This window comes from Setaria italica, chromosome IX (assembly GCF_000263155.2).
Source record: "Setaria italica strain Yugu1 chromosome IX, Setaria_italica_v2.0, whole genome shotgun sequence".
Lineage (NCBI taxonomy): Eukaryota > Viridiplantae > Streptophyta > Magnoliopsida > Poales > Poaceae > Setaria > Setaria italica.
The window spans coordinates 13,138,301-13,154,862 of record NC_028458.1 but is presented as its reverse complement, the minus strand read 5'-3'; the positions used below and the strand labels follow the sequence as shown (position 1 = coordinate 13,154,862).

The 16,562-nt window shown below is 42.8% G+C and overlaps 2 protein-coding genes across 2 annotated transcripts; one reads left to right on the top strand and one right to left on the bottom strand.

Moving 5' to 3' along the window:
* Positions 1-1,705: 1,705 nt before the first annotated feature.
* Positions 1,706-7,659, top strand: LOC101782943 (putative E3 ubiquitin-protein ligase RING1a). Its single transcript, XM_004982517.3, has 10 exons — positions 1,706-2,030; positions 2,155-2,227; positions 4,005-4,063; positions 4,527-4,608; positions 4,813-4,933; positions 5,012-5,053; positions 6,159-6,689; positions 6,767-6,874; positions 6,962-7,135; positions 7,294-7,659. Exons 1-10 carry the CDS (start codon positions 1,859-1,861, stop codon positions 7,324-7,326), a joined length of 1,395 nt encoding a protein of 464 aa, XP_004982574.1. The 5' UTR covers positions 1,706-1,858; the 3' UTR covers positions 7,327-7,659.
* A 55-nt stretch (positions 7,660-7,714) lies between these two features.
* Positions 7,715-11,848, bottom strand: LOC101782531 (probable sodium/metabolite cotransporter BASS1, chloroplastic). Its single transcript, XM_004982516.2, has 8 exons — positions 11,373-11,848; positions 10,616-10,704; positions 10,195-10,288; positions 10,085-10,118; positions 8,903-8,957; positions 8,737-8,820; positions 8,373-8,660; positions 7,715-8,153 (listed from the first exon to the last, which is right to left on the bottom strand). The coding sequence occupies exons 1-8, from the start codon at positions 11,758-11,760 to the stop codon at positions 8,001-8,003; spliced, it is 1,185 nt and encodes a 394-aa protein (XP_004982573.1). The 5' UTR covers positions 11,761-11,848; the 3' UTR covers positions 7,715-8,000.
* Between the last annotated feature and the right edge of the window lie 4,714 nt (positions 11,849-16,562).

Below are 16,562 nucleotides of genomic sequence, written 5' to 3'. Positions count from 1 at the left end.
AATAACAACCTAAACATTTCATATAATTTGGTTTTAAGCAACCTATGGCTATTTACTTGAAAAAAAGATTGTAGTCATCATAATCACAATAGTGGCCGCCGGATCGATCCTGACTTTGTATCAAACTCCGCCCCCTCCGGATCAAGCTACAGTACGAGCCGATGTGAGCTGTGGCAACGGAAACAAGCATCCAGTCGGAAGCTCACCTCGCTTTACCTGGCAAGACGAGACTAGCGGGCAAGGCAAGATAATCAGTGTCAAGGATCCAAATGGACATGCTATCCGTATTGAGGAGAATCTTTAATACAAAATGTACAATTAAATTTACTATTAGCATAATGATCCAAAGATATTCAGTAAATTTGCCATGTCTCGAACTACATTAAGAATTGGTAATAGCAGTGAAAATTATGGCATGTTTGGTTCCAGCAAGATTTACCTTGAATCGGGCTCGCTACTCGCTAGCTTTAGTAAGAGAAAGCTTGCTTGCGCAGGTCCCAAGTCAGCAAAACAAGCGTCAAGTGCTTTTTAGCTCCGGTCTCTGTGTTTAACGTTGTTCCGTTTGCTACCAATATTTTTTTTCCTTTCAGAAGGGATTTGCGGTGTGGTTTGCTACCATTAGTTGGTCATATTTTTTTTAATCTTTTTGGAATGGAGGAATCTTAAAATGTAGGAATAGGAAAAATATAGGAATAGGAAAAACATAGGAATATTACATGACATTTGCAATCCTACATGATTTAAGAATGTAGAAAAGTTTGTAATAGAGTGTTTGTATGCAATATAGGAAAAATAAAAGAATGAGAAGAAAAATAGGTAGACACAAAGGAAAGTTTCCAAGAAGTTGGACCTCATGTTAAATTTCCTTCAAAATTCCTATGAACTGGCCATGCCATAGGAATGGAATTTTGAAGGATCGAAAGATAGTCAATCCTTTGTTCCAAAGGGCCACATAGAAAAATTTCTTATAGGATTTAAATCTAAAAAATCCTATATTCCGAGGAGGTTTAAGCACAAAATGTAACTAAACGGAGTAACATGAGTCAGTAATAACTCGCAACCTGGAGGAGTGATGAAGCCTCGTCTTCTTGTCTCGCTGTCCCAAATCGACGGAAAGTTTCTAAGAAGTTGGACCTCATGTTAGATTTTCTTCAAAATCCGAATTGAGCCATTTCATAGGAATTTTGAAGGATTGAAAGATAGTCAATCCTTCGTTCCAAAGGGTCACATAGGAAAATTTCCTATAGGATTTAAAAATTCTATATTCTAAAGGAGGCTTAAGCACAAAATGTAACTAAACGGAGTAACATGAGACAGTAATAACTCGCAATCTGGAGGAGTGATGAACCCTCGTCTTCTTGACTTTGTTCGTTTGTACTGGCTAGCAGCTGCAGCTGCACGGGACAGTAGACCTATAACTCAAACTCAGAATGCTTGCTTGATTGTTGCAGCTACAGCCGCAGCGATGCAGTAGCAATCTCTGCCGAACAAGTATCTCGCTGTCCCAAATCGACGGCATGGAGCTCGTTGACAAGGATCCCTGCCGCCGGTGGAGTTGGCCGGCACGGGGGGCTTCCTCTCACTGCCTGCCTAGGCAAGAACACCACCATGTTTGGGCACCCCGCCCCCAATCACTCCCGGACACGACTCGACGCGTACGCGATCCGAGACCGGGGGCGACCCGAACTCGCAGAGCGCCAGGAGCCGAAGAAAAGGCGGCCCCCAGTAAGACCCCCGTGCCAACCATCCCCGCCCCCAGCGCAGCAACGCCCGCCCGCAGGTCCCCGCACGCGAGCCCCGCCCGCCCGGCCTCTCCACCTCGCCGCCGCTCCACGCGACCCCGCTCGCGGCCGCCCCAATGCCCGCCCAGAAGCGCCTGCCCCCGCCGCCCTCGCCCTCCGCCGCCACCGGCGCCGGCTCGCCCCCTCCCGCCTCACCGCCGCCGCCCGCGGCCGAGCCCGCGGAGAAGAAGTCCAAGCTGGAGGAGAACGGCGCCGCCGCCGGCGCCGTGGCCAACGGCAACGCCAACGGTGAGCGCCCGGCCGCTCGCCCCTTCCCTTCCCGCCCGTCGGCGGCGTCCTTCCTCCTCGATCTTGGCGCGCTGACTGCGTTTTCCCTCTCGACCCCGTGTTTGTTGTTTGGCTGCTGTCGCAGATTCCGGCGCGAAGGCGGCGGCGGCGGAGGCCTCGGAGTCGGAGTCGGAGGGCGCGGACGCCGTGAACCAGGAGTACGTGCTCGCTCGCCCGCCCACCACCCTCCCTCGTTGCTTGCTTTGCCGCTTCCCTTGCCCCGTCGTCGTCGTTTCCTTCCTGATGCGTGCTCCAGATGTAGCGCGGCGAAGCGGTGACTCGCGCGCGCGTTTGACTCGTTGTCGTTGGCCCTTTCCCCTGCTCTCGAGCGTTAGCCCGTCGCTGTTTGCCTGCTCGACCATGGCTGGCCACGTGGTTTCCGGGTTTCCTGCCACCGAGGGGAGGCACCGTGCTCATAGTTTTCCGCTTGTGAGAAGCTGTGCCTCAGTGATTTCTGTTGGTAGTCATCATCTTGATGGCTAGAGCCAGGCTACCCGAGGGGCTGAGAGGTAGTTCTTCTTGGTGAGCAGTGCTAGAGTTTTCAATCCTGCAATCCAATGTGGGCTAGGATGACACGCTGTTGATCTTTCCACGCATGGATATTTCTACAGTACAGGAACGACCAAGCGAGGTGACTTAGTTGGTAGTTAGATATTGATTAAGTTATTTTTTAAAAAATATGGAGATCTTGCCTCTCTTGAGCAAGAAGTTTCAGCTCACTTTGTAGTGCCTGTTCTTTTATTGCTACAGCGAAGCCTAGAGTGTAGCACCGCTAATTTACTGCTTAATTAGTGATGCTGGATGCAGTTACTAAACTGCATCCAGCTACTAATTGAAACATATACCATAATGAACTTGGAACCTAATCAGAATTGGTAGCTTGAAGTTTTTGCCATTGTGGTAGAACCCAGCACCCCTAATTTCTATAATTAATTAGAGCTTTGAACTCACAAGTGCTCCATACCAGAATGGGGTACTGAAAGCTTAATTTCCAATCTGAAACATCTGCATTGTGGTGCTAATTAAAGCCATACATTAGGAACTTGGAAGCCTAACCATGCCTAATATCCAACAAGTGTGAAATGGCACTGACCACCATATTACCAATTTAAAAATCAAAACATTTAAGTACTACAGGACAAATCTGGCATATCTTTTATTAATCGTCATGACATACGTACGGATGATGCATGTGCTAAAACAACAACAAAGCACTTACTGCCTGCTATTATGATACCTCTTGTCTTTTTGACATGTGGTTTTCACAGAATGCTAAGGCTTTCCTATCAGTCACCAATCCTTTTTCCCCTAATGAGACGCCTCTTTATTCATGTGAATGTCAGTGGAACAAGAAAGCAGAACACAACATATGTGTTTATAGCTTTAAGTGTTCTATTTATGGTTTAGTTACATGCCAAGTTGTTTTAAGTGCATACTGTTGTAGTTTACTTGCCGATATGCATACTACTGTAGTTTAGTTGGTGATATGCATATAGGGAGATACACAGATTGGCATCTAATAAGATCTATTAATAAGCTTATATAACTGGAATGTTGATTGTTCTGGCAAAATTAGTAATGAGACACATATTGTCAGCTAATAAGGTCAATTAATACCCTTATATAATTGGAATGTTGATCATTCTAGCAAAAATTAGTGATGAGGTAATAATGTTTAATGCTTAGCCTTTTATTTTACATCGATATAAATATTGCTCTGTTGCAGTAGAATTTATTGGCTCTTGCCTTATTTTCATATTCATGTAAACAATTAGCACCGGATCCTTTTGTAGTATGCATGTTCTGTATGAGAATAATCTAGTGCTTCACCTTAAGTTTTGCTACTTTATATAGTTTTATTACAGTATATTCATTTATTTTCTCTTGCTTTCCCGCCCATTTTAGAGAGTTGACATCATGCACTGACATATGCAGGTTTATTCCAGTGAAATTGGCGGACATACGCAAAGAAGTACAGTGTCCCATATGCTTAGGTAACTACAAGCATGCAGAATTGCAGACAAACTTGTACCCTTTTGTACTGCACAAAAGAAGCTACCCTTTCTATATAACTAGATTTTTCATGCTGTACTATGTAAATATGGAACGTTGATGTTTCAATAAATTAAAATCCACTTATACTTTCACCTGGAGAGAATTTTTATGCCACAAAGTACGAGAACTCTCTTAACGGGCATGCCATATGTTAGGAGTTAGAGCTGAAGCTTGGTGCATATTTTAGTCATGCTTAATTGAAACTAACATTCATCTTCATTCTGGCAATAAAGAATGATTTGAGCGAAGAGCTTTAGGTCTTCCTTTTTAATATTTCCGCTGCTTGCAGATATGGGATATTAAGATATCCTGCTTTGTCAATTTCGTCCCTATCGTCATTCAACACTCTGTAAACAAACATACTGTTTAATTTACTGATTTTGGAACCTTCTATGCTTGTAGGCATCATCCGGAAGACTAGAACAGTTATGGAGTGCCTGCACCGGTTCTGCAGGGAATGTATTGACAAATCCATGCGACTTGGGTAAGATATGATATTATGCAGAATTGTTGATGCATTGTTTTGGCTTTTAGGCCAGACTTACAGCTCTCTTCTATTGTTTTATATTGATCTATGTTGTATCCAATGTATGACTGCAGTGATTGTTTGCATGCACATCAGACATATTGTCAGCTCATGCTTAGTACCAGTGTTATTATTAATATGCCCTTTTCCTTTGCTATATAGGAATAATGAGTGCCCAGCATGCCGCACTCATTGTGCAAGTCGGCGTTCTTTGAGAGATGATCCGAACTACGATGCCCTGATTGCAGCTCTGTACCCAGATATTGACAAATATGAAGAAGAGGTATTGAAATACTTTTTATTTGTTTATTCATATTAGAGCTTGATCCTAGTAATTGTTTCTGCATTGTCCCATGTGTAGGAACTAGCCTTCAATGAAGAGGAGAATGATCGCAATAAGCAGGTTCTTTCTTCCTTCTGTTTTTTTCTTATATCAGATTTATATCCATGTTCATGTGACTCTGTTATGGTGCTTCACATAAAATATTCATGCATTTTGGTTTATGATCTGTGAACCGATGTACTAAAAAATATTGCGATGAATTTCCCTTGCTACTTCTCATAAGATACTTTTGCCCCATGTGGACCTTCTATATTAGCATTTTCTGGTAGGCTATGTATCACCTATACGGCTGGGAGGCTGCCGTACCAGTATTGGATACGCCCCGATACGTCTCAATACTCCCCGATACACGTATCAGATTAATTCGATTTAAAAATAAATAATTTAATTCCCGATACTTGTCTGATACTTAGCGATACGTCTATCCAATACTTTTGACAGTAACATTTCATTCTGAAGCTTGGTTTGCTGGAGCCTATAAATACAGACCCATCCTATATTTGGCATTGTGCCTTTTATCCCTAAGTTATGTAATGCAATGTTTCCTTAATTTGCCTCTTAATCTTTGAACTGCTTGTTCTATATGAGTGTATGTTATTTATTGCTACTTATGCATCGCTTGACAAATTGTGTTTTCTACGTATCACTATTTTGCATATTTTGTTATTTTTATTTTGAGGAAATAAGAAAAAAATGATTTATTTATATATACTAGACGTATCGGCGTATCATGGTTTTTGGGGATTTGCCTTATCGGCGTATCGGTGTACCGGTATTGCGTATCGGTGAAACATAGCTGGTAGGTGTTAGAAAAACTCCCAGTCAAATTCAATGCTAAGGATAATAAGCTAGCGATGGAACAACTTTCCAACTTCATTGTTATTCTGAAACTTTTGCCCCATCAGTAGTGGAGTCATGAAATTACCAATTGTGTACTGTTGTGTCCACAAAGTGCATATAAAAGTATTTAAGAAGCATTTTTCTTCAAGAACCCAGGAACCTAATTTTGATATCTGTGCATTGTACGAATGCTGTCAAGAGATACTGCATCATGTATTAAAGTCTGACACCTATAAAGATCTGAACAAACGGATGACATATTTGCTTACAGTTTGTTTCCTCCTTTCTTTAACATCAACTAACCATTGTTTTTCTGATTATGAAGATTCAAGCATCCATTGCTGAGGCTTTTAGGAAACAATCAGAAGTTATTGGGCGGAAATCTACTGCCAAAGCTACTGCGGCTGCATTTGTAAGAAGATCACGCCGCAACATTCGGGCCAATGGGCATAGTACCTATTTTCGTGGCAGAGGAAGAGCTAGTTCTGATGATGCTGCACTGGCCTGTTCTGATGATGAAGAGGATGGAAATGGTGAAAACGGTGGCAAAGAGGAGTCATCTGCTGAGGAGAGTTCCCCAGAGAAAAAGCAAAAACGACCACCGAAATGGCCAACACCACGTTCTTCACCTGCCCGAGCAGCATGCAATGAAGAGGTTGCTTCTGATGATAAGGATGATGTAGGAATCTCCAGAGAAAATTTTAGCACATCTCCACTGCGAGCATGGGGAAAGAATGGTACTCGCAGCCAGACTCGCTACAGTAGCTTTAGTGGTTCAAATGGCAGGGTGGTCAAGGGTGGGCGCATGATCAAGTTGGTCGAATGTTTGCGAAATTCTGATGACAATGATAGTGAGGTGAACATAAAACAGTGCACTTGATATGTTTTCTTATTCATTTGAGTGCCTCATTGGTTGCTGATTTTATTTGATAGCGTGACATACATCTTTGTCTGCTTCCACTGGATGGACAAACTACACCAAATCTGGAGAAGCCATATCTGTGTTGTGGCCCAACTCTCTCCATCAAACAGCTGTGTCAGGTGAGTCCTTATAGGAGCATTTTGTCAGTGATCCACTGTCAGACTGTTCTAGAGCTTACAGATGGTTCTGTCTATGCTTGCATGTAGTTTGTCGCCACTCAGACATCTCACAAAGATGAAGAAGTTGAGATATACGCGTTGAAGCCTTCTTACAGCGACCTTGTCAGCACTAACACATCTGGTTTCGATAAGGCAAGGCTTGTAGGGGAGGAACGCCTTTCAGACTTGCGTTCCTCTTTCACATTTCCCAATGGGGTTCTGGTGAGATCAGACACTCGATTATCTCATTAACCTTTCCTTTTTGTTGGGGACAATTATCTCGTTAACCTTGATGCACACACACACATATTTATCATGTTTGAGCTTTTCCTTTTTTTTTGTTTTGCTAATTGTTTTACTCTTTGAACATTGTGATTCAGGAGCTGGTGTATGCCATCAAAGTCGCCAACTAGACATTGAATAAAGTGGGCCAGTTAGTTCAAATGGAAGTATTTTGTTTGTAGATATCTGGATCTTGACCCTTTTGATGACTCAGGGCTTTTGTATACGGTTGAGAAGGAGCCCCCCAAAAAAGAACTTGGGAGAGCCAGTTGGTGTATACCTTGTGAGATGTCAGATAAGTGTCCGTAGGTTGTTGTCAATCAGTAGTTTTCAGATGAGTCAGGTTCACTTGCATAGTTGATTTGTTTCAACTTGTGGGGTTAATATTCTTTTGTGCAGACGGTAGGAGTATTTAAAAAACTTGAAGGAGTATTTAAAAACTTGAAGTGATTATTACCAGAGTATTACTGTGTATTAGTTTCTGTACTTGGCAGATGTGTACTGATGAGCATACTAACATGGTGAATCTCCCCAGCTAGGCAGCTACCCATGTATACACCAACTAAAACTTTCAGAGTATAACGAGAGAGCATACTTATTCATCGACATTTACGAAAAATAAAAGCAAATACTAAATAAACACCTGATGAGGTTCAAGGCACCTCCTAGAAACAAACGAAACACATGTCTAATGCAAGCCTGGTGATTTACAGTGAACACCATTGTGCTGCGCTCGATGCAGTCACGCAGCTGATCATAGACGACGCGCTGCTGGCCTGCTACTGATGGTCACCGCATGTCCGCATCATTCCCGCTTTTCTGTCGGGGGCATAGACCTCCAGATCCCAGCTAAAATGCTGCCATAGACCGAGTGGCAGATGCTCGAAACGGCACATGGAACTGCGGTGAGGGGATTGCCGAAATGCTTCGTTGCAAGGACAACACCTAGCACAGAGTTCTGCATGGATAGGAAATTCAGTGAGGTATAAATAAATACAAAGACGAGGTAGGACATTAGAACGGCATAACATTGGTGACATATGTATAATATATCCATGGCTAGTCGTTTGGTTGACTAGGCAAGAGATGTAAAGTTGCTTATATAGAATGAAATGGAAACTTTTCAAATGATCTGTATCCGAGATAATATAATGTATGGTACTTATACATCAATTACCTGCATGCCAACCTCTATAGAGATTGTTCTTGCCGAAGCGGTATCAATGCCAAGTATTCTGGAGAGAACGTAGCCGAAGAAAAAGCCACTTCCATGCAGACAACCAACAGATAAAACTACTTGGACCCCAGATGACAGGATAGCTGAAGCATTCTGTGCAATAGCATTGCCACAGAGAACGGCTACTGTTGCTACAGCAACGAAGGGCATCAAGGGGGACACTAATTGAACCAAACCATTACAGTACTGATTAAGTAGAGCACCCAAAAGGACAGGTGCGAGGACGACCTGTATAAGATATATCAGCATCAGTCAGAGGTCAAAGAATTTAATGTAAAACATATAAATTTGAAACTTTAAGCACCTGAGATGTGGACACAAAAAGTCCCATTGGATCCACTGCAACGTATTGTCCAGCAAGTTTGGATGTCAGGAGAGGAGTCATGAACTGCATCAGGAAGCAAGATGTGAATAAAAAGAAAAGAATAACAGCTAAGTTGAAGATTACAGATGTGAGAGTGGCACATTACCGCTGCAGCAAAAGTGCTTGCTGCCGTCATCAGCACTGAAAGAGCAACATTTGCCCTGCAATATGGCAATTAATTTATCCAAGTTTTACTTTCCATTGGGTACTACAATACAATTCCCTGGAAATGCTGGTCGTAAATTTTGACTATTTGCTTCCACTGTATTTGAATTTGGTGTAGATGCACTACTTTATCAAATCAATTTACAAAATATAAATCCAATCAGATATCGGATGCTATGACCACCCTATATCATAAGGCGCTGGATGGACCACTCAAATATACCTTGCAATTTGTTTCATAACACAGCTGTTATGGGTCACAAGCAATCTGAACGTTGTTATTGACGTCATTTGAACATATCAAAGATAATCTTGTTGCCCAACCATAGCAATACAACATCTGGCCATAGTTTGACATTATGTAAAAAAAAACATTCGGTAACTAAAAGCCAGAATAGTTTTTTTTTCTTTAACTGGTCAGAACTGTTGCATAATGTTCTAATGACTAAACTATGATACCATGATCAAGACCAGATACTTTTCAGTTTGGCAAAGCACTGGCAGGTGCTTTGACTTGTTCTAGGTCTAGCTGATTTGGCCACTTACTGGCAGGCAGAGTAAGCTGGTTAACTAGGTTCTAGAGATGCCTTCATGAATTTAAAAAAGTAGAACCTGAATCATGTTCAAATAATTCGAAAGACAAACATGCATCTCCAGAAAGATTGGCTCCAAAAACTGGAGATCACAAAGAGTGTTAGTGCTAACCGGAAACCTTGAACTAGTAACATTTTTTTCAAGAGACTTGATTCTGAAATATATTAGAAAGAGGGATAAATATAATGGATTCAGAGTAACAAACATATTGGAATGTGAGCCCAAATGGGAACACACTAGACCTGCCATCAGGGGTCACTAAGATTCCAGATTCCAGTTACTGGATGTAACCATCAAAGTTTTTTTTCTTCTTCTACTCAAGTCCATGTCCATGTATCTCTTTATTGTCTGTGAATTTGTTTATTCCTATCCTCAGTTGAGAACAAAACTTCTACAACATTTCATATATCTGAACATATTTAAATGAAGCTCGGAAATCAGAATAGATTGCCGCCTACCAGGTGACTAGTGGTTTAATTTGTAAAAAGCTCATGATGGCATGTATTCTCAACATGATTTTTCTCATTACCTTGCTAAATAGGTCACAATGTTGCTTGCCGTGCCTGCAGATACAATTGCCCTATCAGTTTAAGAGCTGGTATCAAATCTATAGACAAAAAACAGGAAGTGCATACGCACCTCCAGGGCAACATGACACTAAAATCAGTCCAGCAGCATAATGAGCTGGCAATTTCAACAGCTTGCTCACAAAAAATCCTGACAGTGGCATCACCTGTGCATAGATCACTTACTCTGGATTTTTATTGCACATGGAGTGGCAAAACATAGAATACAGAAAAAAATCCTTGTGATCCCCAATTAAAAGGACTAATGAATAGAAGATGCACCAGCTTTTACAAGGGAAGATTTATAATGCCATTGTAACTTGTAAAGGTAACAGTCTACTCAAAGAAAATGTAGATGAAAACAGGATTATTATTATTATTATTATTATTATTATTATTATTATTATTATTATTATTATTATTATTATTATTATTATGGCTTTTAATCCACTTAAAATGACAATAATCTACTAAATAAGCTGGGGGGAACTGACCGTGTATTGCAGTATAAATCCAGCAGCCAACTCCCTAGGCATCAATAATGCGGTTTTGAGGTCATCCAGCGTCAATGTCATCCCCATTCCTGTAGATACAGATTAAATCATGTATCAATTATCCAACCATAAATACCATGGCCAATAAATAAAACCAGTGGTAAATAACATGTTCAGGCACAAGAAAATTAACACCCTTCAGTTTCTACATGTACAAGTGACAACAAATGTGAGGAGAAGGTCCTGCTAATCATAGCTGCAGAAATTCGGTTGAACCCATGGACTGAAGTAAGAACGAGCATTCCAGCATTCAGGCCTTGGTGCCTCCACAATATTGCCAGATTAAAAGATCAGCTTACTGAAAGCCAAGGTTCGTACCAAAGTGAGAATATGAATTGCAAGATGCCTGATTGTGCTAGTGTACTCGGATTGTAAAGTTGTCTGTCTTTTTAATTTCGGTGTTATACTTTCCTTGTATCAGGTTACGCATTTATTTCAGTGATCACACCGCCTAAGCACTGAAGAATGTGGAACCCAGTGTAGCAGAACGCCAACTACTCTCATCAGTAGCAGCAGTACGTGCTACCAAGTGGAGAACATCAACAGAGCAAGCAAACCCACATGGGGGAAGTAGAGTTCGAGTCCACTTCAACAAGTGACACAAGTCACCACCATCATGACTCATGAGGATGGGCACAGGAGAGGAAAGGAAATGCAGTAGCAGGGGAGGGGGAAGGCGAGGGAACTAGACACGGACCGAGCATGGTGAAGGAGATGCCAAGCATCTGCGCGGTGGGTCCGACCCAGAGGAAGGCCGGCGGCCGCCACAGCGCGATCGCGCAGGCCGACGCCACCCACACCGGGAACCCCAGCGACAGCGCCTCCCCGAGGAGAACCAGCGCGCTCCGCGCGCCGGTGTCGTCCCCTGGACCCTGGGAGGGCGCCGCATCGGCATTGGCGGCGGCCGCGCGGTACCAGGTCCTCGACGGAATGCCGCGGAGCGGGGCGGCGGGGCGGAGGCGGAGGCTGGCGAGGGGCGGCCGGGTGGAGGGGGCCTTGAGGCGGCTGTGGGAAGTAAGGAGGCGGCGGCGCGGGACGGTTACCGCGGCGGCGGGAGCCGGCGGCGCGGGGCGGAGGAGAGGCATGCCGCAGGAGGCGAGACGGGAGGAGGGACTGAGGGAGGAACTGACCGGTCGTTGACTTTTTCTGACCGGGTAGAGTGGGAGCTGAGAAATTTCGATATTCGACTGTTTATAACCCTCGCTTTGCGAGGTCGCCACCAGATGGGCGGTGGCCGGCTTCGAAAAGTCCAGCTCCTCCATGTCGAACACATTTTTGACACGATTTTTGCGCTTCTTGATGTAGCACGTTTTTCTCAATCTTGACACGAAGATCAGCAACGGACGCCTTCAGATCGTTGACTTGTGTGTCGATCTGCGGCTTCCAACCGTTGAGGCCTTCAAGTGCCGCGTTGTTCTTGTCCAGTGATGTTTGGATTGGTATCATGCGAGTGAGGTATTGCGGGCGCTTCAAGTAATCTGGAAGCTCCAAATTGTGAAGTTGGTGATGGCGATTAGTTGTTGCGCCGGCGGATTGTGGTGATGGAAAAAGAAAACTAAATGTGATACCAGACGTTATGTTTCTATTCGGCAATACTATAGATAATGAGGTTATGGTAATAGGTTGATGAATTGTCGTCAAAATCCGACAAGCCAGCCAACTAGCCTATTTACAGATTTCCTACTTCATATAGATAGCTGTGCGGTAACGTATTGATCTTGGTCAATTGGTCTGATCTGGGCCGTGGTATCTGTTGTTGTTGGGCCGGCGGACTCTGGACTCCTTGACGTTGGCCTCTTCTGATACCTCCACCTTCTCTATATCAGCTTGGATGCCATCTCTTGTTGAAGACGACTTCTTCAGGGTTGAATCCCCCACCATAGATGCTTCCCCCTATCCTCCTATGGTGGCGCACGGCTCGACATCGCTAGAGAAAGGTGAAGGAGTAGCTCCTGCAAGTAACGTGCCGACGAGCAATAAGCTTCTACCTAATTTTTTTATTCCAGACCTATTGAATTCGCTCCCACGGGAAGTCGAACCTGGGCCTGCTGGAGGCTACTCAGGTAATCTAACAGGCCCTTTCGTTATTTCTTGTGATATTGGAAGTTGTGTGCCTGGACATTGATTGAGACGAATATGTAAAATCTAAAATTTCACTTTCGATTTTTTTGAAGGATCTGAATTTTATTTTATTTTTGTAAGTTCATACTTGATAATGTCCTATACAAACGCAATAAAGTATTTACATGATTTTCAAGTGCTTCAAAATTTATTATAAAATACTCGTTGCAACATTTGTGAAAAAATATGGTACATGTACTTTTCCAGCAACATTTGCGTGCTAAATGTATGTTGAAAATGAAAAAGAAAATTGCAGACGGATATTTTGAATTTATTTTGTTTGAAAGATGTGTGCAAGAATATGTAGAAAATCTTCAAAGGAGTATTCATCTTTTGATTGCAGGCTTAGTTAAAAGCTGATTTATGAAAAAAAAAAGATAATTATTCCTTTGGTGCCGCCGGTACCTTGGTCGTCGGAACAACGTTCCATGGTCCTTTTTCTCATTAGCATCAAATTACCGTACAACTCCCTCCGTTCCAAATTGTAGGTCATTTTGATATTTTTATATTCATACATTTTGTTGTACACCTAGATATACACTTATATCTATATAGAATACATGTTATGAATCTAAAAATACCAAAATAACCTGGAGGGAGTACTTGTCTACTTGTTCCTCTTCTTCTCTCTCCACTACGTGTCAATCGCCCGTGGGGCTACATAAGCTCCCAATTGCTTCGTCCAACTAGTGCATTTCCACGGTCAGACCAGGGGCCAACTGATTTCACAAACTACGTAGTACTAAATTTAAACGAATACATACATACATACATACATTCTACTCCCTCTCGTGTCACCGCCCTTCTCCTCCTCCTAGTCTCCTACCAACATGTTTGGTGTGCTCATTTAGCCAAGGCTGATTTGGTTTATGTGTTGTTACGTAGCTTATCCATTGTGTGAATGTGTGATCATCTTTCTTGGCTATGGTGTGAGTATGGCTGGATAATGAACTTCACTCCATTGCCTCTTCGAAAAAATGAAGGAAAAAAACAAGATGGAAAAAATGGAGATCCTAATTGTAGCCAAATTACCATCTACTCTCTCTATTTCAAATTATAGATCGTTTTGATTTTTCTAAATATATAATTTTTTAATGTAGCTAAGCTAAAAATAACTTGCAATGAAGGAAGTAAGCTTGCAATTGGCCTTCATAAATAACAGCGCTCCGGAAGGCGATAAGCTCTTTACCATGACTCCATGAGAACCCATTGTAAAACTAAGTACATTTTTGTTCGAAGGGCATTCAACTGATGGAAAGAGAGAAGATAAACAAGTGGCTTTGTTTCTTGTTACGCGCGCGTCATACAGTGATACAGTAAACAGTGAGAGTGCACTTGGGCAAGTAGACAGAGACACTAGCTCGACCCTGAAGCCTCATTATTCGGAAGGATAGAAAAAACGTACGCTCCATAGAATTAGACACTATTTGGAGTATAGATGAATGTCATTTTTTTTCTTCGTAAAGTATAGCCCAAGCAGATGTACGGGGTCGACGGCTAGTAACTCTGAACATATTATTGAGAAGAACCATGACGCGTCCTGCATATTGTTCGCCTAACAATTAGCAACAGTACACACAAGCTCGCATGCAGTCATACATTGTGAGCAGCATTCACTTGAAGAGGTGGTGACCACGCCTTCTGGGAGGCCCAGCTTCCCGGAGAGCTCAGGCTCCGCGAGCAGAATCCGAGGCAGCGCGGCGAAGCTGTCCTCGTGGTCCGGCGACGCGTCAGCCCATCAGCTGCCCTATGGTCAGGACCAGCACGCAGAGGGCACCCATCGTCTTGAGAGAAGCAGCGGAAGTCATGGCAGACTCAAGCTTAGCAAAGGGGATCGAGAGATGCTAGCAGTATATATAGCAATGGGCAGGTTGATCCTGATCGAGATGGTCAGATAAGAGAGGCGGTGTGAGATGTGCTTAATTAGACGACGTTCCTCTATTTATAGCGCAAATGATATGATCATCAGATGGGAAATGAGCCACCGATAAGCCACCTTGAAAGGACAAGCTGGGTGCCATGAAACGGTTGGCAAAGAGAGATGCTTGGCATCAGTCCATGAAAAGGTGGAAATTAACTGAAGTTTTTATCACTGTGTGAACAAACTGTGCTAAATCTTGCAGACTGTGAACAAAATGTGCACCTTTTTGCTATACGTAGCAAGTTTTGACACCTAAACGTGACGGGCAGCATATAGCACAAAGATGAGTATACTTCAGAACATCCTTCTCAAATGTTTGGGCATTCCATAAACATTCCATAACACACATCAATAAATCATACTGATTAATCAAGTAAGCAGGCTTTAGGCATTCTATAACTGAAATGAGCACAATGCGGTCACACAGTAGCATGCTGTTTAAGAGGGTGACAGCCCATACAAAACTAACAAATTTAAGGCAAAATTAAACCGCAGTGCATTGTTAGTGCTACAAGCAAAAGAAATGTAGCAGCTAGCAGTTCATTCTTTAGCACCTAGAGAGCTTGTCGGCGATGAAGAAGGCAAACCCAGTTCAACCTGTGATTGAAAGGAAGCTTGTAGAAGACCTTAGCAATATGAGGGTTGGCAACCAGGTATGCATAGTAGTAGGATATGTTTAGCAATATGAGGGTTGGCAACCAGGTATGCATAGTAGTAGGATATGTGTGCCTCCTCTGTCTGGAAGGCTTGTGAGGACATCTAGCAGATCTTTAGGCAGCTCATCTGCTAGAGGAGGTGGATGAAGGGGAGCAGGGGCAGCAACCTTCTCTATGACATTGAAATTTGGAAAGCTTGTGTCCCTGGTGCCTCTGGTTAGCCTCCTCGATTGTACAATGGTCTTATCCAGCACCAGTCGACCCCGCATGCAAACGGGCGGTGTCATCCTGCAATTTCGCATGGAACGAGTTGATTCTGCAAATTGGCTTGCCCTAACGCTACATGGGCCAGGCTAGATGTGGCTATGCCATGACTCAGACCAAACAGGGGCATAGATTTTGATTTACACCACAAAAGAAATGAGCATTCGGCTAACAAGTTAGTACGAACCAAATTTGGATCCGATACTAATGCTAATATCAGTATCAGGTTCAAATTTCGTAGCTCCCAATGTCTTTTGGTACCAGATCATAATTAACATCGCCCGGATTAAAAGGTATCAGTGTAACACCACCCGGTGTCAAAAGTTTCCTTTCAATAGTAGGTGGGGTTACGACTCGGTATTAAAAGTTTCTCTATAGGGTACTTCAAAAGAAAAGTATCTCTAGCTCCATCACATATGTTGTATAGGTGAGATAGTAAGGAAGGCTTGCGTGAGACTAGTTGTCCCGGGTTCGAATTCCACTTACCGCACACGCGCATATTTCGGGTGAAAATTGTGTGAATAGCACGGTACTAAAGATCCCCACTTTTAGTACCAACGTAGCGGTACCGATTTCGAAACCTGTATACTAAAGGGGATCCCATCCTAGTATTAAAAGTCAATTATCTAGTAGAACCGATATTAAAGGGGCTTTAGGCTCAGTACTAAAAGTCCATCCTCCAGTAGTGTTAGGTTTGTACCGTCCATCCAAACGCTTTGTAAATTTAGTAGAATGAATCTATTCTTCATTACTGATTATTAGTTTGTGAAGAATAAGATGACGATTAATCAACATATTCCAATTCACAACCCAAACAAAAAGTAACAAAAAGTAACAAGGTGAGCAGATAATCAATTAAGTATCTCCAAACTAGTATCATTGATCCTCTCCTTCCATTATAAACCTCTAGACGATCCTTTGTAAA

What these genes read in the sequence shown, in the direction of transcription:
- LOC101782943 (XM_004982517.3), top strand. Translation starts at nt 1,859, where the DNA reads ATGCCCGCCCAGAAGCGCCTGCCCCCGCCGCCCTCGCCCTCCGCCGCC. An exon ending in ACAGTGTCCCATATGCTTAG is followed by an intron (nt 4,064 to 4,526) that starts GTAACTACAAGC and finishes CTATGCTTGTAG; the next exon opens with GCATCATCCGGAAGACTAGA. An exon ending in CCATCAAACAGCTGTGTCAG is followed by an intron (nt 6,875 to 6,961) that starts GTGAGTCCTTAT and finishes GCTTGCATGTAG; the next exon opens with TTTGTCGCCACTCAGACATC.
- LOC101782531 (XM_004982516.2), bottom strand. Translation starts at nt 11,760, where the DNA reads ATGCCTCTCCTCCGCCCCGCGCCGCCGGCTCCCGCCGCCGCGGTAACC. An exon ending in ATTGTGACCTATTTAGCAAG is followed by an intron (nt 8,958 to 10,084) that starts GTAATGAGAAAA and finishes GCCATATTGCAG; the next exon opens with GGCAAATGTTGCTCTTTCAG. An exon ending in CTATAGAGGTTGGCATGCAG is followed by an intron (nt 8,154 to 8,372) that starts GTAATTGATGTA and finishes CTATCCATGCAG; the next exon opens with AACTCTGTGCTAGGTGTTGT.